Raw genomic sequence first — 22,850 nt, 5'->3', positions numbered from 1 at the left:
GCCCTCACTCCAACCCCCTGAGCCAGCCCAGAGCCCCCTTCCATCCACCAAACCCCTCAGTCCCAGCCCAGAACCCCCTCCTGCACCCCAAACTCCTCATCCCCAGCCCCACCCCAGAACCCCCAGCCAGAGCCCTCACCCCGCCCCCACACCCCAACCCCCTGCCCCAGCCCTGACCCCCCTCCCACACGAACTCCTCATTTCTGGCCCCACCCCAGAGCCCTCACCCCCCCTGCACCACAACCCCAATTTCATGACCATTCATGGCCCTCCATACAATTTCCCTACCCTGATGTGGCCCTCGGGCCAAAAAGTTTGCCCACTCCTGATCTAGAGCAGGGCTGGGCAACTTTAAGGCTATAGAGGCCACAAAATCCACTAAAACCCTTTGTTGGGCCACAGAGAAAAACAACATTTAAGATTGAGCTGGTTTGCTGAGGGGCGCAATCTTCCCCATCAACCCAGACGCCAGCTCTGCCCCACGCCACCCAGCTCCACTTACTGCCCCCCGTATTGGCTGATCGTTTCGGAGCTGAGAGCCAATCAGGTTCTGCCTCCCTCCCTCCCTCCCCAGCAGAGCCAATGGGAAGGAAGTAACAAGAGCTGGGTGGTGTGGAACAGAGCCAGGGCCTGTGTCCGTGGAGAGCTCAGTGCATGGCACAGCCTATGTCCACAGGGGAAAAGAGCAGAGGCAGAGACTGGGAGCAACAAGACCCCATGCGCCAGGTTGCAACACCACTCAGCTTTGGCCTGGCCACCCCTTCGTCACGTCAGCAGGGGAGGGTCTCCGCTGCTGTGCCACCCAGCTCTGGTTACTGCCTCCCCATTGGCAGAGGTGCGGCTGGCCACAGTCTGGTTGGCTGTGGGAGCTAGGAGCCAATGGGAAGGCAGTAGCCAGAGCCAGGTGGTGCGGAGCAGATCCCCGCCCCTGCATGTGTGATGGAGAGGTTGTTGAGCCAATGGGTGGCATTGCAACATGGCACAACGGCTCCTGCTCCCAGTCCCAGGCTCCACGCCCCCTGCAACCCCCTTCGCTCTGAGCACTGTGCTTGGTGCTCAGATTTAGGGAGGCCTGGGTGCTAGGCCCAATAGTAGCTATGCACCGGCTCAGCCCCAACAAAGAATATTTTCACCACCGCCTCTGGGCAGGCCAGCGGCAGCCCCAGGGCCACCAGTTGCCCATCCCTGAGATTGATCCAGCTGCCACTGAAGTCAAGAGAAACAGGGTATAACCCTAAACTAAGGTCAAATTCTGAACTCTTTTTGGTTTATATTTGGCTCATATTCAGGCAGAGTTCCCACCGAAGCCGAAGGGCGTTCTGCCCGAGCAAGGAATTTGGGATTTCATCCCGGGACAGGTACCAAGCAATTCCAAGCAATTCATGATAATGATCAGGTGTAAGGGTGGGAGCAGACAGCTGCAGAGCAGATCCTGAAGGGCAGGGATATGAACTGGATGACCCAAGAAATCTTTTCCATCTCTGACTTCTGGGAGTCTAAATCCACAAACCCAAATCCAGATGGATGGATGCCAACAACCCTAAGCTTCATTTTAACAGAAATGGCTCTTTTCCAGGGAATATTACTCTTGCTACCACCAAGAAAATGAATCATGTAGAAACACGTAGATGAAAAGAATATGGACTGGAGACCCGAGCTGGGAACACTGTAGTTATATGACTCAACACACTAGCTAACAAAACACAGATGTTAGGGTCACTTTCAGCACAAAGTTAGAAAACAATGCTTTCTTTGCTCCTTTAGTATTTTTCCTCACCTTTCTCTCACTCAGACACCTCTATTTTCCCCTTGCATATAATACTGATTTCAGAATTGTTCTTGTTTGCTCTCATGCTTTGTCATGTCCCTGTCCTGAGCTTTGTAATGATTTGTGTTGTATTTTCTCCATTTCTATGTCATTTGGCTCTGGAAACTGCAGATCTGATTCAGCTCTCAACCTGGTGTAAACCAGAACTCCACTGAAGCCAATGGAAAATCTGGCCCAGAAGTCCTCTGTTTGTCCATAGGGCAAGTATAGCCTGGACACCAGAGCACAAACTTCCTTATATGTTCCTCTATAGGACTGTCTCTAGAATGGAGCCAACTCCATGACTGAGTCGTTTCATGGCTTCTCTGCGAAGACTGCCAACTAGGAGGCTAATGGTAGTCATGGATTTTGTGATGTGCCCACCTGTGCATCAGGAATTCAGCTAAGAGCCCATTAAATCTTTTCATATATGCCACTGAACAGCTATCAGATGGTAGCATCTTTCAATCATTACCAGGGAGCTTTGGCTCTAGAATTTAGGAACGTAGGAGTTGCCAGACTGGATCAGACCTGAGGTCCACCTAATCCAGTATCCTGTCTCTAACAGTGGCCCATGCTGGATGCTTCCGAGGAAGGTGTAAGAACCCAGAAGTGAGCAGCTGTGGAATAATCTGCTCCCCACATAAGGCTCCTTCTGATCTTTAATGTTTAATTAATGGCGATATCCCATCTCCTAGAACTGGAAGGGACCGTGAAAGGTCATCGAGTCCAGCCCCCTGCCTTCACTAGCAGGACCAAGTACTGATTTTGCCCCAGATCCCCAAGTGGCTCCCTCAAGGATTGAACTCACAACCCTGGGTTTAGCAGGCCAATGCTCAAACCACTGAGCTATCCCTCCCCTCTAATAGAGATTCGCATAAACTGAGAAACACAACGTTTAATATTCCCTCCTAAAATGTTATTATTCATTATGATAACTCTATTGCCCAATCCCTATTTGAATCTTGTTAAATTCTTGGCCTCTGTGACTTCCTGTGGCTGTGAGTTCCACAGTCTAGTCACCCATTATGTGAAAAAATATTTCCTTTTATCACTTTTGAATTTCCCACCTTTTAATTGCATTGACTGTCCACTTGTTCTTGCATTAACCATTTGATCGGAATCCAAACTGCCCTGAAATCCAGGGGGGTTGGATATAGTGTTCCACTTTCAGACCTTCGCTAATCAGTACTAACCTAAATTCAAACTACTCGCCTAGACGTGAAAGAGACCATATCCAGTTCTTCAATCCCACTTAGCCAACCCCAGTCCCATTTCTATTTACTTTTCAAATCTCTTTCTCTCTCTCTCTCAAGCACTTTCCCTGGAAGAAGCACAAAGTACAACTAAGCTGAGAAACAAGATAAATAAGTGGAGATTGCCAGCTAGAAAATATATGTAGCCATGAATCATTTGCAGGACCATTTGCAGGAAATCACACTGATTTCCAAGTCTGATATAGGTTTGATTCTCTTTCTAATGATGTTCCTTTCTTTATAATGTGCACCAAAATTGGGACTCTAACCACAGAGGGATTGTTTATCCACTGTTACATGTGCAATCACACAACCCACTGATGTGAATGAGGCTTTTTATTCTATCCACATTTTTTTGCTGGCCTGCTTGGCTTGCCTCCAGTTTGGATCCACACCTATGAAACACCAAGGAACATTTGTCACGGTGAAGCTCATCTTTAGTTTCTATCTCTGGGAGAACTTTGCCAGTGAGCCCGGCAATGCTCTGCAAAACGGAGCACATAAAGCAAAACAGAAGAAAATATGCAAAGACCCTTCCCTCCCACCCGCCACCTCTCATGCTCACATTTTGTGGTTCACAGCTTCAAAATTAATTGATGCAATAGGCCAGCATCTCTACTCAGTTAAACCAATGAAAATCAGAATAAGTCCATGAAAGTTGATGGAATAACCAAGATCAGAATCCGGCCTGATAGTTTTTACAATTTACGCCATACCTTTCAGTAAAAGCAATGACCTGTTCTGACAGCTAGCCTTGATTAGAATAAACAGTCCCCTTCCAGCACCAGAATTTGTTACTTTGACATTTTATTCACCTGATCATCTAATCCACGCTTTTCTTTGTATTAGTGGTTGCTTTCAACTAACCATCAGGTATCAACACATTTTTTACAATAAAGAGCTTTTCTCCTTACTAAATTCCCCCAACATATTTTTAAATAAAACAATCAGCGTATACATAAGCACCACAAACACGCAAGGAGCTTAAGATACGAGTAACTCGGTGCCTGAGGCCTCTCCCATGTTGGACCATCGTCAATGTAAAATGAAAATCCCCACAGACTTCCTTTTGCATTAGATGTTGCATAAAACCTACTTGAGAAGGCAGATTAGAAAGCAATTCTGTCGGTGTTGTCATATGTAAATAAAGAAAATCAAAATGGGATGACAATGTCTTTTGGAGTCTCACCATAACTTTGTGTAAATAGGCCTAGAATGCCTAAAAGTCCATTTATAACGATGATTTTGTTCCCAACAAAGCGTAAAGCGTAAAGCAGCCTCACAGAAGTCTATTTCCCCATTCCTCTCTAGGGCAGCTTGCTTCAGAGTTTTGTTCATTTTGATCATTGTTGTCATTTGTCACCTGGCAATTACATGTTGTGCCCAGGCTGGTAAAATGACACGCAAGCTGTTATAAGATCATGTGCGTTCATCACTGTTGTAGTTCTAAGAGTCCAGATCTTGAAAGGACCTTGCTGAGTTGTTATACAGGCAAATCAATAGGTGTTTGCCTGGGTCAAGACTGAACAAAAACTGGATAAGGTCTCAGGATTTGGCCCACTGAGAGTTTTACCAGAATAAGGACTGAATAAAAACAGAGGTGATGATTTAGATCTCAATCATACCGGTACAACTCTGGAGTATCTCCATTGACTTCAAAGAGTTAGTCTGAATTTACACTGGTGAAACTGGGGTTAGAACCTGGCTCTGGGTTAAAGACTTCAGGATTTCGCCCAATACATATGGGCCACATTCTGGCAAACTCATTCATAATGAGCCGTACCTCACTCCACAAGTAATCCCACTGAAGAAAATGAGATTACTTGTAGAATAAGGTGTAAGGGTGACAGAATCCAGCCCTAAGTAGTCTTATTATAACAAAGTCAGAGGATTTGAGAAGCAAAAGGAGAGAGTAGTGATGGAATTCTATTACCTGCAGGTCACATCTGTTCATTTTTTCTCTTTGATAGACTGGCAGATGGTCAGCAAATAGTCTCATATTTAAAATGCAACATAGATTTTAAAGTGTAAAAATAAGCATCCGATTATTTTAAAGGATTCCTGTTCCCCAAGGTAGCCAGTCACATGGCTTTTTACTCTAGTTTGAATCTATTTGCTCACACACACAAACCAGCCTCACAGACGTCACCTTTCCTGTGTTTGGGCGGAATGATCAGTAGTGTAGATAGTACTATAAAGGTGAAATAGGTAAAATATACAGGCCGCTAGCTGCACATATCTTCAACTGTGCTGTTTTTAAAAGAGATGAAGAGAGAAAAAAAAATAAAAGCCAGACATAAACTGCCTCTGGAAATGGTGAGTGATTTGTTCTATTTTTTTTTTTTACTCCTCTAAAAGCATGTTGTGAAAAGTGCATCTTCAGCTATCAATCAAATACATAAGCCATTCCAAAGGGCTATGTCCCATTGGCCCTCCAGCTCTGATCTAAGAGACCTCTAGGTATGAAGCGGGCTCATTCTGCCAGACTGTGATATGCAGATGGGTTGCTGGAGGAACATAACTCATCTTCAGGAAAGATAGGTGTCTTTCCCACACACGCACACTGGGATGGGTCAGGTCCCCTCAACTCAGAACATCCTACTTAGGAGAGACAGAAATAAGCGTACCACCAGCGGATGCAAGATGCTGGCACCTTTACTAGGCTTGGCAGGACATGGACCACAATACTGTCACCCTAAGCACAGCCACATGGCACTGGGTTACCATACTAGAGGCAGAGCTACCAAAAATAGGAAGCAGAGAATGGGGCAAAACCTGGTTTAATTGAGCTTCAGTTTTGATCTACCGTCTTACAGACCCAAAGATCTTTGCCCGACAGCCAGATCCTGCAACTCATGCAAGTAGTTTGCATTGCAGTCAATGAGACTATTCTGGTGAGTAAAGGCTACTTGGATATTAGGGTTGTAGGATCAAGCTTTAGGTCTGTAATCTTTCCTGCTGTGTTTAACTGTTTTAGACTAAGTATGGATTTTACCCATGTATTAAATGCATCAAACGTACTAGGCTAAAATACTTGATCTACTTTTAATCATTTGTAGTTTCGAGAAAACGGTGTGAAAAAAGTCACATTTTATTTTTGATTACCTTGTGTTTATTTTTTTCATACTGTTGTGCAGCACCCTAGACATTATGGTGGAGAGAAACTTCTTTGGCCCACTAGTAACCTGTTCCAAGGAACGTTTTGAGGTAGCACTTTTAGCATGTATCATCTCGCACCATTGCTTTATTCATAGTTTAGCATAGTCCTGACCAATAGTGGTTTGAAACTGTGGGCTGTGGTGCAGGATAACCTGCAGTCTATTTGGTAGTGTTCCACAGGGAGCTGTCTGGTCACATGGTGTTGATTCCTGCAAGGTATTTACAGCCACTGAATTGTGTTTTAAATAGCTAACAATGCATTTCAGACTTTCTTACTATCACTTTTCCTCATAAGCAATTGCAGTTGTTGCCACGGGGATTTTTATATGATTGCAAATGCGGGGAGGGGCAGATGTTCACACACAGACAAATAATCTCTTTATTAAGATGTCCACTCTGTCAAAAAAGTTTGAGAGTTCCTGCTAGGGAGTATAAAATGGCTCAGGACATCTCTACTAAAGAAGCTCTAGGAAGTCATTGCTCTCTAACCATCTGCCCCTTAAAACTGCTCCTGTGTAATGAATGTCAACTTTGGTGTTTTATTGTTAAGTCTTGAAGTGTCTGTTAAACCCTAATAGGATTTAATGCAAGGGAGATCTTTTCCTATAATTTTCCTCTGGGTGTTCTTTGAGTCATTATCCATTTTTAGATAGTGGTGGAGTAATTAAACAGATCCAGGCATCTTTCAAGTATTGAAGGGTATTTTTAATTAAGGAGAAGTTAAGGTGAGACTTTGATTATACACAATCCTTCTAGCACAGATAAAGCCATGGCATTCAAAGTTTTACCAGATATATAAAGTATTCTCTCTGACTCTGTAGGGAAGCCTTCAGGCCATGGCCCCAGACCTGACATTTCTCTTTTTAAAAGTCCTAGGCCAAGGTGCAAACCACAAAATCAACAAAAGTACCACTTGCCAAGCCAGAGACAAACCAAAGAGTTATCGAGGACGCGTGGAGAGCGCTGGGGATATTTTGATATAACTCGAATGCAACATCTGAGCGTGTAGGTTTTAAAATGTTCACAATGTCATTAAACAGAGTTGATATGTATGTACCAGTGCCACACCTCAAAAACCGAATAAAGAAACCGACAACAACTGTCACCTTCAAACTTGCATCTGCCCCCAAATCTAGTGAACGAGAACCAAAACTCGACTGAATTAAACTGCGCTCCTTTTCCAAACCTTTTTCAAGGTATCACGTTATATCCATGCAGTAAAACAAAGTCTTTTCGTAATGTGGCTCTGGGCCTGTCTGTGTATTGTGTCTGTGCATATTGGTGTGTGTGGTGTCTCTGTGCTGTGAGTTATGGCTGCCTTTTTGTGTGTCCTCTGAGTGGGCGTTGGTGTGGGCGTGTGTGGCTGTGGCCCTGAGTTCTGCATCCATGCATGTGTGTTGTGTCTGTGCCTGTCTCTGGGTGTGCCTTTGTGTTTCTCCAGGTGAGCATTTGTGAATGGTGTAGTCCCTTGCCGGGCACACCAGCGTGTTGTGGCTAGCGTGTGTCTCTGCCTTTTTCCTCTCTGCCCAAAGCTTCCAGGTAAGCCCAGCTCCAACTCAGACCCTTCCAAAAACACACCCTTCCCCCAAACTCACAACCCAAGAGAAAATCAGCACCACCCTGCTCCAAAGAGCAACCGGGGAGCACCGAGGAGTGTGTGTGTGTGTGGGGGGGGGGGATTGTTACACACACAGCCCCCACACCCACGACTCCAGGGCCTGGCTGGGAAGTTTGCTCGCTCACCTGTTCGGGCCCCTGGAAGCAGATCCTGCAGAGCGGGGTCCTCATGCCGCTGTCCAGCGAGTACCTGTCCTCCGCCTTCTCTTTGCAGAAGTCCTCCGAGGACGCGCTGCTCAAGGCGGACGCGGGGGGCTCGCCGGCCGGGCTGCCCCACTCCTCCTCGGGCGGGCTGGCCGGGCCGCCCCCCCCTGCGGCCGGCGCCCTCCAGGCGCCCCCTCGCCCCCCATGCAGCGCGGGCAGGGTGTTGTTGTTGGCCGCCGGCCCGCCCGGGCGGGGGTCTCCGCTGTCCATGGGGAGGGGAGGCGAGGGCGGAGGGGGCGCGGGGGGTCTCCGGAGCAGGAGGACCTTCAGGTCATTGAACAACATGCGGCAGCGGCACTTAAGGAGGCTCTGGTGGCGCAACATCTGTCTCGGACTCCGCAATCCGCAGCGGCAGCACCACAAACCCACCACGCCGGCTGGTATTAACATGTGCCTTCCCTTTCCAGGCAGGGGCGGGCGGGAAAGAGGAACCAGCAGGGGGGGCCCAGGAGCCAGGGGGCCGCTTGGCTCCTTTCTCCCCTTTCCTTTCCTCCTCCCCCCACCCCACCCCCCAATATTGGGTCGTTTGCTTGCTTTAAAAAAATGGATCTGGCGGAAGAGCTGGTTAAAATTCACCGCAACAACCCGCTGATCATTAATAAGGATAAAAAATGTTCTCTGCCCTTCCCCCACCCCCACCCCCCTTTTTTTTGAACTGGACAAATGCCACAAGTTTGTTTAGAAATGAACCGGTGTTAGAAATAAACCCTCCGCTGGGGGGGAGGGACGGGTTCAGAGAAACACAGGGGGCTCCTGGAAAGTCTTAACTCCTGCGCCTGGAAAAAAAGGGGGTCGCGTCTCTCCAGTGGGTGTGGAGAAAGGAGGGAAATATGGTTCTTTCGCCAGTATTTGGCATGTCAACGTGTTTCCCTTTTCTTGTAATTAGCAGCCGAGTGATTTCTCTTGTTAGCAGCCGAGTGGTTTGAAATGGTACAAAAGGATGTGGACTAAGAAAATGCCAATCTGGTTTTGTTCTTCTCGTGATCAAAACTGCCTTCGTTGACAAAAGGTCCTTCCCGTTATTATTTGTGTGTGTGTGTGTGTGTGTGTGTGTGTGTGTGTGTGTGTGTGTGTGTGTGTGTGTGTGTGAAAACACCCTACATTTGAAACACTATCCTCACAGGCTCATTCAAACGTTGCTGTTGTTTTCAAAATGTTTCATGATCAATCTGAAAAGTCCTGAAAGACATGATTAGCATCCAATGAGTCTATCCCCCAAAGCGGTTGGTTTTGTTTTATTTTACCTCCTCCACTCCAGCAGCTGTCTGGATCACACACAAAAAGATGGCAATTGGCGAGGAAGGGGGGCGCTTAGTACTTGCCCAGCTGTTATTGCCCTGGACTAAAAACCCGTAGAAATCTGATCTAGTCTTTGCTTGTAATTGACCAGGCAAACGTGGATCTTACATGGTCACGTTTCCTTTCCCCCTTCACCAAACAGGGACGTCATCAAACGCGTTGGCAGCCTGCACCGCCTGTATGGAGGATGGCAAGGAAGGTTCTCTCTGCAACTGCAGGAATCTCCTTTGGATGCATAGGACGAGGCTCCTTCCTTGTCTCCACCACCAAACCCAGCTTCATTTTCCTCCCCTTCTCTCCTCCTCCTCCGGCTGTTGATCTCTCTCTCCCTGGCATTGACGTTCAACCATTGCAAGTCTCTCTGGCCAAAAAAAAATAAAAATAAAAATCTCCTCTCCGTCTAATAGCCTCTGATGAAGCACAATGCACCAGACACACGGGGATGCATGGGTTAGGTTGCCTGCAGCTCCTACCGTGTTGGCAGCATCGAGCTGTCCCTCTCATCAGCCTCCTCTCAGCTCTCCCATCCGGCTTGCAGTGATGCTGCTGCTGTTGCTACCTCCCTTGGCTGCAACGGGGAAGGAGGCTTGTGTGCAGTGCAAATGGGGATTCTGAGGAGGGGAGGGGGGCGTAACGTGGGTCTCTCTCCTCCCCTCCCCCCTGAAAAAAAAATTAAGAAAAAAGAAAAGAGGAAGGGGGTCATAGATGCAAGCATTCAGGCTGCCCCAGCCTTTGGCTCCCCTCCGCCTAGGTTGCCGACCGCTTTCAACAGCCCATCCTGGGAAGAGAAAGAGAAGAAAAGATGTTGGCTGGGTGGAAAGTGTGTCTGGGAACCCAACAGCTCCTGGAGCGGCAGCAGGAGGAGAAAAGGGGCTGGCCGGCGCTGCTGCAGTTTCAGCACCACGAGCCTCTGGACAGCTCCCTCCCAGGCCTGGCACGTCAGGCAGCTGGGGGACTGACGCAACCAGCCCAGGGAAGGGAGAGGGGAGGAGAGAGGAAGAGAGAGACTGAGCTCCTGGGTGTGCCAACGCCTACTGTGCTGGTCTATCAATTATTCGTTCCTGGAGGTATCGTTTTGATATGGTGGGGTTAGTGTTTGCATACAGCCTGTCTGTGACTCTGTCTCGGTTGGGTGTTTTCCTACAGCCCGGGTGTGTGTCTAAATGTCTCTCTCTGTGTGTGTGTGTGGATAGGAATGTCTGTGTCTGCATGAACTTCTCTCTGTGTGGGGATGTCTGTGTGGAGGTGTACAATTGTGTGTGGCTGAATGTCGGGGTGTGCGTGCCTGTGTCTGAACGGCTCTGTGTGTGAATCTCTGTGTGTGAATGCGTGGGTGTCTGGGTGTATGTGGACAAATGTATGTGTGCATGAATATCCGTGTGTGTATGAATGTCTGTGTGTGTACAGGTGTGAACGTCTGTGTGTCTGTGTGTGAAATGTGTGTGTGTGAATGTCTGTGTGTGTATGTGTATGAACGTCTGTGTGTGTATATGCATGTCTCTGCGTATGTGTCCGAACATCTGTGTGTGTGTGAATGTCTGCATGTGAATGTATGAATGTGTGGGTGTCTGTGTGAATGTGGGTACAAATGTGTGTGTGTATGAATGTCTGTGTGTATGTGTACGAATGAATGTGTATGTGCATGAATGTCTCTCTGTGTGAATGTCTGTGTGTATGTCTATCAGTGTCTAGGTATCTGTGCGTCTGTGCATGCATGTCTGTGTCTATGTTTTATGTGTGTCTGCATTTATATGTCTGTGTGTGTTCGTGTCTGTATATACATAGCTCCCGCGTGACAGCATTTTAAACTCTGGCTTTCATGAACCCTGCAAAAAACAAAACAAAAACAACTAGTGACACAAGTGTGATCAACTTTCAGGAACTGCGAACTACAGAATTAATTCCTTTTAAAAAGGAACGAACGAAGACAGTGTAGAATCAGATCATTATTAAATAACTAGAAGACCATGTGCCTCGAGGTGTGAAGAAATCCATCTTGTCTGAGTCTACTTTTACTTCAGACGAGTATTTCATTCTGTGATGGGACCTATGAAATAATAAGTGGAAACTTTCAGGTGCAGGTGAAGTCAAGATGTATATTATATGTGACAGATTTATTCTGTAGCAGTTAAATAAATTAACTAAATAAATTTAATTTATTTAACTGCTACAGAATAAATTCATTTTAGAGAATTTCAAGATGAAAAAATGCCACTGATGAAGTTTTCCCTAGCAGATTAATTAGTTGCAGAGGATTTCATGGTTTAACAGGTATGATAATCAATATTTTTAATTTCACGCCAGGAGGGTTTGCTTGTTAATAGATTTATTCTTTTCAAGTGTGTTGTTATTTAAGTATCCTTTACTATAAAACATAGGTTCTGGTGCACATATAAATACATTTGAACTCATCATTCTATCAGCTATTTGCTGAAGATAATTGGCAACACTGGCAATACAGTGGGTAGTTTTGTAGTCCCTGCTTCATCTGCTTTGAAAACTCTAGATAAGGTTGCTGTGCCCACTCATCAGCTGGCTTGACAGCAATAGACACTGAAGACCATTAGCAATCCACCGTCAAAGTGTGTCAATTGCATCAGCAGAGATAATTTTAAGCCATGTTCTCCCACTAATGGGCATCCACCTAGATATGGAGAGACCACCCATAAAGAGGAGAGGGAAGGCAGCAGTCCATTTAGATTCAGTCTTTGGCTTCACTGCTGAAGCCATGAACAAAGGTGCCAGTTTTGATGTGGACAAGAAAGATCAAGTTCTTGCATGATTTAGCGATACACAACCTTCACAATCCCATTGCAGTCAACGGACTGACTCATTTCGGAGGCCACTGAGCAGCCGTTGATGTAGTCATCAATGACTTTTGGTGACAACAGATGATGCCTAGATTTGAACCAGTGTCTGGCAGTTTTGATATCTCCGCCTCCTCCCCCAATTTGGTTCCTCTACCTACCCAACAAGGTGTCATCAAACCACAGAAGAAGAGAAAAAATGACTACTTTATTGCGATTTCAAGGCTTGTGAAACCTTTGGTAATCCTAGGCAGATCCTTTAGCCACTCCTTGCATAAAACTCCCTCCATCAACAGGGTTTCAATACCTACAACTGATCGGAAAAGAATACCAATGTCACTCAAAGGTTATACTGGGTCCTGGACAGAGTTCTGAGATTGCCTTCTTTGGAATAAGTATAATAAATGAGTAAATGGTAGCACCACAATCAGTAGACGATCCGATAGTGTTATCTAATTAAGAATAGAGCAAAACCGATTATTCACCACAGCAAAATGAAAACAGCAGATGCAATTAATTTACAGCAAATAAATGACACATCAAAATGCCGTAAAGTTAAAGCATTCATCACTGCGGTCTGTCATGCCTTTCAAAAGCAAGTCTTTTACAACAGAACAAATTGGCCTTCTAGGACCTCCAAAAGTACATTAAGGCTTCTGTGAATTTCAAATCCCCCTATTCTATTAGGGTCATTGGATAAAAATAATGTAAAGAGCTTTTTAGAGACTTTCTGAGCTCCAGACGGACTGGTGAGAGGTTGGCTTCTCCATGCCTGCATCCCAGAATGACTCGCCATCTCCTTCCCTTTACTGCCCTATTCAATTGTTTTAATGTCACCAATATTTTCAGAATGCCTCCACCAATAATAGAATTGAAACAAATCCAACCACCTTGTAATAATAATGTGCCTATCATCTTTTCCCCTCCTCAGGTTTTTTCAAAGGGAGCATTTATGGGCAGTCCTTTATATTATATTGTGCATGTTAATGTGCGGGCTATGCACCCGGAGCACAGGTTGGCTGCCCATAGATATTTTTATAAATGTGAAGAAATAAATAAAAAAAATAATAAATCGAGGCTCTCGGAATGCTTTACAAAGGCAGACATGTATTATTATCACTGTTTTACAAATGGGGAGAAAAGAGGCTGTAACAGGGTATACTGGCCCTTGAAGAATAAAGGGGACCAGAAGACCCCGTTCTAGGTGTTGGAATGAACAAAGGCCTAGCAAATGGCCTTGTAGCAGAAAAGAGGAAATGGCCCCAGGTAATTAGGAGTTGGATGAGGGGGGGAAATCCCAAGTCACTGTTTCTTTAAGGCCTGGGGCCAGGAGCACTGTTGTGTAGGGTGGGGTGGGGCTCCCATCTCTTCCAGCCAATGGGGAGGAGTTCTCTGGAGGAGGGCAGTATATAGATTGCTTTTTGTCTCAGAACAAGGGAGACTCTGAAGGAGAAGAAAGCTAGGGCCAGAGCGCCAGTCAGAAAGGGCTGGGACTGGCAGCTTCAGGTGGAATACACCGACAGAGGAAGAGGTCTGGGTATGACAGAAGAACCAACTATGAACTGTTGAGTTATGATTTGGGACTTTTTGTTTGGATTATTTTTGAGAAAGGACTCTAAGGACTGTGAGAACTTTATTTGATATTAAACCAGTCCTAGAAAGGATGCTGGGAGCCACAACAGAGGTTAAGGCCAACATTTTCAAACAGCGTTTCGGTTCCTAACTATGGATTTTGTGGCCTAACTTAGGGTACTCAGATTTGAAACTGTTGGGCTAAGTTACTTCCAAAAAGTAATGAGTGAGTCAGTGGCAGTCAGGAATACAGCCTTGGCTCCCTCCCCGCATGTTACAGCACACAAAATCAATAGGAGCCATTCATCCTGCAGTGAGAGGACCTGTCTTCAGGGGTCCTGACGCCTCGTCCCTTGCTCTAACCACTAGACATGCAGACTATAAGGGATTATGCTTGTTAGAGGCATAAACACAAGCTTTTGGGGCCTTCAGAACGTGCTGTGCAATTAATTCTTTTTAATGAAACAGTTTGTTAGATTTTCTTTCCCCCCCGCCTCAAATTAAGCCAATATGCTGATGTGATAATCTCTCTCTCCCTTAACTATTATTGATAAAATTAATAATAATAATAATAATCCTTATTAGCACTATTGAGCTTTTTATCCTCTTTACAGACATACTTTGGTAAAGGGGCCTTTAGAGACCTTGAGACAATTAACTAATCTACTGATAAGGGGGACAAGGAAGATATCTGGGATGCGGAGGGAGCTGGTCTGCTACCAGTCAATTACACACCAGGGTCTTCAAAAACCCTGATCAGAGAACAGTGGAGCAGAGAAATTCCACATTGCTTTGGGCCAAATCCTGGATCGAGCACACAGCCTGAAGAACCATGCTGTGTGCTCAGGGGCTCTGTGGAGTTGGAGGGAATCATCTGGACTAGTAACTTGTTTTCTCAGTAGCCAAAGGCCCATCCCTTATTCTCTATCACAGTGCAAACTGGGATTGGCCTCCGCACCTTATACATTAGCAACAGCAGCTGTATCACACTTGCAAAACCTCCCTGCAAAGGGGCCAGCCTTCAGCAGAGAAAATGGCAGGGAAGGAGAGAGCGCTTTGACCAAAATTCACAAGTAAACCCTCACTATAATCTCTCTGTATATTTGGACTGCACCCATCTGTATGTACCGGAGTGCTTGGCCTGTTTAAACCCTGGCAGGTGAGAGACAAAATTCAAAAGGGAAAAAAACAATAGGAGTTATTAGAATGAATGAACAGCAGTGAACTGATTGAAACACAACCAATTCGTGTTCGTGTGTGTATGTGTGTGTGTGTGTGTGTGTGTGTGTGTGTGTGTGTGCGTGTGTGTGTGTGAGAGAGAGAGAGAGAGAGAGAGAGGAAATAAATAAAATGCTGTCTGGGCAGCTAGCATCAGACAGCCAGAAAACAGCCATAGAAACCTCCCTTTGTGTTCTCCGTCACTCAGAAAGTAAACAGTCACCTAAACCCATTTTGCCGCCCACCTACTCAGTCAATAGCAGCACAGCACTTCCTATTCTGCTCCAGGCTCCTTAATGGTGCAGCGGCAGCTTTGATTGCCTTGTTGGCCACATCCCTCTGGCAAACCATTACTTACGGCCTATTCACTGAAGTTTCCTCCTGCACTCTGAACAATCAGGAGCTGCTCATCAGCTAAGTACCCCCGTGAGTGCACGGCACATCAAGACTTCCCGTATCTTTTCCTGAATGGAGATAATATTGCTATAATTAACATAAGCGTGCTGGCACAGCCAACGGGCAGATCCAGCCAGGGTTTATGGTGGGTTCTGTCCATGAGGCTGAACGTCTGCTGAGGAGAAGGATGGAGGATGCACTGGGTCAGAGAACCCAAACAATAATCTGTCTATTGATTGACATGATCTTCTCAAAAGCCCCTTCAGTTAATTTCTAATGCGGTTTGCACCGTGCCTGTGTTGCATTTAGACTGTGGTGAGTAAACCATTAGCAAGTTTCCAGGGATTCCTTAGTCAGGCAAAATGGTGGCAGCTTTTGCAATTCTTCTCTCCCGCCTCTGACGCCTTCCCCCAAACTCTCTCTAGTGTTCCCAAGTATGCTTTGCACTTACTTCTGTTCCATGCTGTTAGCATTAGGTATCACAGCCCGTTTTGGGGCGACGCAGGGCACTCGCTTTCTGTTTGGGCAGGGGGAAACGGGTGTTAAAAAAATGTTGTGCAAAGACTTTTATTATCAATTCCCACAATGGAGAATAACAGTCTCGAGCTCACTGTATTTATATCACTACGATACTGAAAAGAACCCAAGTTCCTTTTCCCACTATAACCCATTTACTATTCTCTTTACGGGTGTCCTAGGGACAACCTCCTCCCTTTCTTCTTCTTATTTAAAATTCAAAACTGCAAACTGAGAGCATGCCACTGCCAGAACCATCATTCCAAAGCATGGAGTTTTCTGCTTTCAAGCCCTAAGCTAATACCTGCCTAGAAATTTTGAAAACGATGGGTGACTTTGGGCAGATCTGTGACTTTAATTAAGCAATCAGACATGACAGATTGTGTATTTTAGGGGGATTATAATCAACCTCGAGTAGCTTTAGAAGGCACCAGGCCAAAGGCCAAGCAGTTTTAACTACTCAAGAAGTGCGGTAATCATCTTGAAATGCAGAGCCTAGAGGGGCCTGGAGTTTAGACATTAAAGAAATAACATGTTGAGCCCTCAGGTATTTCCTGAGCATTATAGACATGGTTGTGCTGTCCTGAGTAAGGTCAAGTTTGATCCAGGCTTTAACTGCACATACTGTATTTATAGCCTGTTTTAGTCAGATTGTAGTGAGGGAGAATGACCTCCCTCTAAGCCTGAGATGGAAGGACCACTACACTCTCCCTGGTGGGTGGAGCCAAGCCAGCCCCGCCCCACACTCCAGAAGCAGAGGTGGGGGAGGGGGGACAGGAAGTATAAGAGGAGGGCCCTTCAGCTCAGTTGGGCCAGAGCCAGCGATGGAGACAGACGTCTCTAGCCCGCTGCAGGATTCTGGACCAGACCTCGAGCTGTGTAGCACCCTGCCCCTGGAGGAGGAGACCGAGAGTGGAGAGGAGCTGCTGGGAATGCCATCTGCCACTTACCTGGAGGAGACTGACCCGCAAACTATGGAGCTACGCCAATGGATTGGGGTAGGAAGTAGCCCAGGGGAACCAGATATTAGTCAGGTTGTGCGGTCGCAGTACGAGTCAGTGTGCTTTGGCAAGATCGCTGCTGACCCAGTGGCGGGATCCCCCACCACTGTTAGAGCCCTGGGCTGGGCTGGCTAGAGCTCCACTGGGCTGGGACTCAGTGGAGTAGGGGGGACTTGGGTCCCCCTGCCACCAACCCCAGCCCTGTTGTGGTGGCCTACTCCCACTAGGCCGGGAGCTTTGTGGCTTGCCCCAGCCAGAAGGCTGCAAGCCCCTAGACTGTGTTGGCTGTCTGCCTTAGCCAGGAGGCTAGGCTAAAGACTGCTTAATTACTTAATGCTCTGGCCCCTCAGGGCCAAGGGGGCTGGAACAATTTTTATAGTGGGGGTGCTGATGATGGAAACCATGTATTTGGTGTTTGGTATTACTACTTCAAGCCAGGAGGTGCAGCAGCACCCCTAATTCCAGCACCACTGCGCAGGGCATCACAGCCTCGTCTGTATTTACTGCCTGCCTTAACTAGGAGGCTTGCGCCCAAAGACTGATTATTGCTCTGTCCCACCCAGAAGGTCGGAGCCCAGACTGTGAGTACTGTCCGCCCTAGCCAAGTGGCCTGGGCTAAGGACCGCTAATTAACTGTTGTTTATTGCCTGACGCAGCAAGTTCAGAGTGGCCTCCCTCCGAGCCTGAGACGGAGGCACTGCTACACAGATCTCCTGTTCCTTGAACAAATGCTCATGTTGTAATAGTCTGATGTGGGAGGCAGACCAGAAACAGCGCTGTTAACAAGTCCCCTGGGCCTGATCCTGAGAGACAAGCCGCACCCTCAAAATCAACAGGCTTTGAGAAGACTCAGCACTTCAGACACTCAGCATTTAGCAAGACTCGGCACAATAATACACAGATTATTCCTGCTAGCAGCATGGTATGTGAGGGTGGTGTATAATTGTTTTAGCAGGCCAAGGACAGCACAAGTATGCTGTTATACCAGAAAGTTTTAATGGCTGCCATCAAGCATGTCTTTGATCTATCGAGCAATCGCAGACCTGGTTAAAGCTGTTGGATGTGCTAACCAACCTTCATTCAGGCTAAATTGAAGGAGCAATTAGGCCCATTTTATATCGTGATAGTTAGAAGCAGTGGAAGCCACTGCCCAAGGCACTGGGTCACATGACAACTTGAGCAGAGTTAAGCTGTGGAGTGGGGATTTCCCTGGGACTGAGGGGCTTGATTGGCTAGAGCTGTATGTCTGTCTGCATGTGTGAAAGGCAGAAAGCAAGAGAAGCAGTGGTAAGCATGATGCTAGGAGGAAGCCCAGAAACAGAGCTCCAGCACAGTACCCACTGGAAAGGCAACCTCGGATTTCTGAGCAGGGAAACTGCCTGTGCTTTGTTTCTACTGTGCTCAGAGAAACAGGACTGTGTGTCCATTCTTTGTAAACAAACAGGCCTGCTCCAAAGAAACACCTGACTCAGATCATCAATTTCTCCTCCTAATAGAAACACTGTGGCAAGGCCTCAGATTTTAGCTAATTTCTGGGGCCAAAAGGGGCATCAATCCACTAGCAGACCACACCACCTGTTATCCAAACCCCACTCAGCAATGCTCCTTGTGTATCCTCTTGCAGAGGTTCCCCAAGGTATTTTGGGTTACCAGAATCAAGGTGGAAAATGTACACCCCACATTCCCCCTCTGTCCACTAGTTTTCTGGAATGTGCCTATGCACAAGGGGAAGCATGAAATCATCCCTCTGCATTATAACACTATTATAGCACAATGGAGGGAGAAGAGCCTGGATACGGACAACTAGAATGTCGGATGCTGTTTCCCAAAAGCCTTGCAGATCCATATACCAGGATTTTGCATCTTGGACTGCCCAGATAACCTCCTGAGCTGTGTCATCTCATTTCTGGAATGGTAGGCAAACATGCACACTTTGCATAAATGCAATACGTGCAGAGCCGTCATTTACAAGCCAGATAATCTCGTTAGTTTCATCACAACAATAGATGAGCTCTCCAGGCTGGCAGAGGCAGGAAGCTCTGTGGGGGCAGAGCTCTCAGTCCCAGGCACTAAGAGGGAAGACCACATCATGTCACTCAAGTGACTCCAGCTGGAGCATTTAGGGGAAAGATTGGTATAATGCAGTGCATTTGAGGGTGGTGGGAAGGGACGTACAATGGGGGATCCTCAGTCTACAAAAATAGGTAACACTCTCAGGGACATGTATGCTCACACATGTTGGCTACCCATAATTCATGCAGCAGGATTGCTTGGTAAATCCTACTGATAAAACCTGTTTGAAAACACAGGGTACAAAATATTGAGCTAACAGGTTGATGATGGCTAGGGTACCAAGATAACCGGCTGTCTCAAGCCCTTTTTCTTTGTAGGTGTTATAAATGCACATCAGAAATACAGAGATGTCTAGAATGCTAGTCAACAAATGAAAGGTGATTTTAAACCAACATGTGTTGGTCCTTCTGATTATTTCTCTGTGCACCTTAGCATGAGGACAAATGCTATGTCTGCCCAGGAATGAGCCCAGGGTTCATATCAGAAAGAGAGATATACCTATCTCAGGCCACGTCTTCACTACCCGCCAGATCGGCGGGTAGCAATCGATCTATTGGGGATTGACTTATCGCGTCTAGTGAAGACGTGATAAAATCGATCCCCGATGGTTCTGCCGTCGACTCCGGAAATCCACCGCGGCAAGAGGCGGAAGCGGAGTCGACGGCGGTGCGGTAGCGGTCGACTCGCCGCCGTCCTCACAGCCACGTAAGTCGACCTAAAATACGCAACTTCAGCTACACTATTCATGTAGCTGAAGTTGCGTATCTTAGGTCGACCCCCCCGTAGTGTAGACCTAGCCTCATAGAGCTGGAAGGGACTTTAAAAGGTCATTGAGTCCAGTCCCCTGCCTTCACAGCAAGACCAAGTACCATCCCTGACAGATATTTTTGCCCCAGATCCTTAAATGCCCCCCTCAAGGATTGAACTGGTAACCTCAGATTAGCAGGCCAATGCTCAAACCACTGAGCTATCCCTCACCCTAGTACCAGCTAGGGAGGAAGAGGATAGAGTGAATTTAAATGCAGTGTTGCCATAAAGAGTGCTGCTGGAAACGACAGCAAAAAGAAACGCAAGCACAGTGAGTGGGACATGTTAGTGGATATACACCGGTGTCAATGAGAAGAGATTTTTGACCCTTGAGTTGCTGGTGGTCTCACCAGGGCACATTGTTGGGGGAAGCTTGTACTGACAAGGCCTGGGCTGTCTTTCAGTGGAGCTCCATTAGGGGCATCAATCTGGCATGTGTCAGAAGTACTACATTCAAAAGAGAGGGCATTGCTACAAACCAGTGGTGCATTAGAAACATGTGAGGGAGGAGACTCTCTTGCCTCCAAGCAATGCCCTAGATCAGTGATACTCACTCAGATCAAGACTTGTGAGCTGCAAGTGGCTCCTTAATGTGGCTCTTTGCAGCACATGATTTTAAAACACTGTGTGATTTAATTAATGACCACTCAGGATGCTTTTACTATGATATTAACCAATTGTAGAATACTTGGTCTGTCATTTTGCTGTGAGAATTCTAATATATTAGGACTGTCAAACAATTAGAAAAAGAATTGCAATTAATCACGAGATTTAAAAAAAAGTCTCAATTAACACAGTTTTAATTGCACAATTAAACAATAATAGAATACAAATTTAAATCCAGCATGGAAGCATGTCCTCTCGAATGTTGGTCGAAGCATGAGGGTCATATGAATGTTTAGCATATCTGGCACATAAATACTTTGCAACGCCGACTACAACAGTGCCATGCAAACTCCTGTTCTCACTTTCAGGTGACATTGTAAATAAGAAGCAAGGCAGCAGTATCTCCCATGAATGTAAAAAAACTTGTTTGTCTTAGCAATAGGCTGAACAAGAAGTAGGACTGAGTGGACTTGTAGGCTCTAAAGTTTTACATTGTTTTGTTTTTGAGTGCAGTTATGTAAAAAAAAATCATTCTACATTTGTAAGTTGTACTTTCACGATAAAGAGATTGCACTACAGTACTTGTATGAGGTGAATTGAAAAATACTATTTATTTTGTTTATCATTTTTACGGTGCACGTATCTGTAATAAAAAATAATATAAAGTGAGCATTGTACATTTTATATTCCATGTTGTAACTGAAATCAATGTGTTTGAAAATGTAGAAAAACATCCAAAAATATTTATAATAAATTTAAAACTGCATTTAATTGAAACTTTTTAAAAATCTAGTTAATTTGTTTTGCATTAATCGCTTGCATTAACTGTGATTAATTGACAGCCCTAATATATATGAGTAAATGAAGCAATTAATTCACACTATTGTGACTGTCAGATAATGTTGATCACTAATTTGGCTGCTGAACTTCTGAGGTCTGAATATCACTGCGCTAGATTGACCATTTACTAATGGACCTATGTTCATTACAGAGAGATTTCAAAAGCAAATATATTTTCCTGTCCAGATAATTAATCGATTTAGAATAAGATTTATGTAGTTAAGGGGTTTTTATAATTACATGTTACACTGGGTGGAAAATGGAACAATTTAATAGACTAAGGATGTGATACTGCCAAGTTGTGAGCACCTCCAGGGAGGACTTCAGCAGCCTGATCTCCCAATGGGCCGACTTCTCTCTGCTGCTGAAAGTCTGCAGATCTTAGGTTCCCAGTTGCAGTTGCTCAGCGTTGCTCAGAATTTGGCCCATTGAACTGAGGGTTCTAAGCACCACGCGGGAATGGGTGCTAAGTTACTTCAGAAAGGCTATTGTCAACGTAACAGCATTTATTTTTCAATACAGAGCTGATTTTGCACAAGCAGTTTTGTGTCATTAAAGGTGAGTCTTCTTTCTATTGGCTTTTAGTTTAGATCAGATTCAGGTCACTGTGGCACTGGGCCAGCTATGATCTCATCCCTAGGCTCTATATTATTAATGAGATTTTCCCTTTAGGTCCAGATCCCTGAATCTTCATTCGAAGATGAACATCTGAACCCATTCAGAAAAGACCAGGGGAGGTAGAACATTAGCCTGGGAGTCCGTTTCTTTTTCAGATATTCATCAAAATCACAAAACCCTTACGTCAGAACCCCGTTCTTCAGGCCTCATGCCCACACAGGAACTTCCATTACCTGGACTGGACATGTCACCGAAAGATCTCAAAGCACTTTACAAAGGTGGAGAAGACTCACTTGTCCAAAGGCAACAGTGGATCAGTCCAAACAAGCAACTTGTGGCAAAGATAACAGTGACAAAGCCAGGATTAGAACCCATTTTGCCTGGCCCCCAGACCACTGCTTCTGTACCAAGCCATCTTTGAAGATGGAGTTGGATGAGGACACATCATATATATAGTTTGCTACTATAATTCTGTTTGTTCCTTCTCTTTTATTCATAGAGATGGTTGTGTGAAAACAGGATCTTTGTTTCTTAGAAGTTCATCAGCTCCTGCTGCTCATTGTCCCTTAGAAATCTGATTCGAAATCCTGTGTGGGGTCATCATTTCCACAACAACTAGTGAAGAAGGCCCAAACCCCTCTGGGAAGGAATAAACTGCAAGAACCGGTGAAGCTCCTAAGCAACCAAAATCCTGGATTTGGGTGAAAGTTTGCAATAACAAGAAGAAAAGAAAACCCCAGAGAGTTTCTCGAGGCAGAAGGAAGGCTAGAAATTTGTTTTGGTTTTCATGAAAGATGAGATTCTAGTGTACTCTCATAACGCTGGGATCTGGGGCTTTAAGAAAACCAAATATCGTGAGACTTGGGATAAAAATCATAAGAGGTGGCAATGCTGAAAATCGGAGCATACTAATGGACCTTATTATGACGATCATTTAAGGTTTGTATTACTACAGCACCTGAGTCCTGGTCTATGACGATGGCTCCTAATTATGCTAGGCACTATGCAAACAGAACAAAAAGACAGTCCCTTTCCCAGTACACTTATGCTTTCA

At 45.7% G+C, this 22,850-nt stretch overlaps 2 protein-coding genes across 2 annotated transcripts in view; one reads left to right on the top strand and one right to left on the bottom strand.

Moving 5' to 3' along the window:
* The window catches only part of MARCHF4 (membrane associated ring-CH-type finger 4), a 157,308-nt gene extending 148,596 nt beyond the window's left edge, over positions 1–8,712 (bottom strand). The window contains exon 1 of the mRNA XM_005279739.3: positions 7,966–8,712. Coding sequence (XP_005279796.2) covers positions 7,966–8,433 — 468 coding nt within the window. The 5' untranslated portion in view covers positions 8,434–8,712. The remainder of the gene's footprint in view (positions 1–7,965) is intronic.
* The window catches only part of SMARCAL1 (SWI/SNF related, matrix associated, actin dependent regulator of chromatin, subfamily a like 1), a 248,766-nt gene that overhangs the window by 152,035 nt on the left and 73,881 nt on the right, over positions 1–22,850 (top strand). The window lies entirely within an intron of this gene.

This window comes from Chrysemys picta, chromosome 11 (assembly GCF_011386835.1).
Source record: "Chrysemys picta bellii isolate R12L10 chromosome 11, ASM1138683v2, whole genome shotgun sequence".
Classification (NCBI taxonomy): domain Eukaryota; kingdom Metazoa; phylum Chordata; order Testudines; family Emydidae; genus Chrysemys; species Chrysemys picta.
This window is presented reverse-complemented; position numbering and strand designations above follow the sequence as displayed.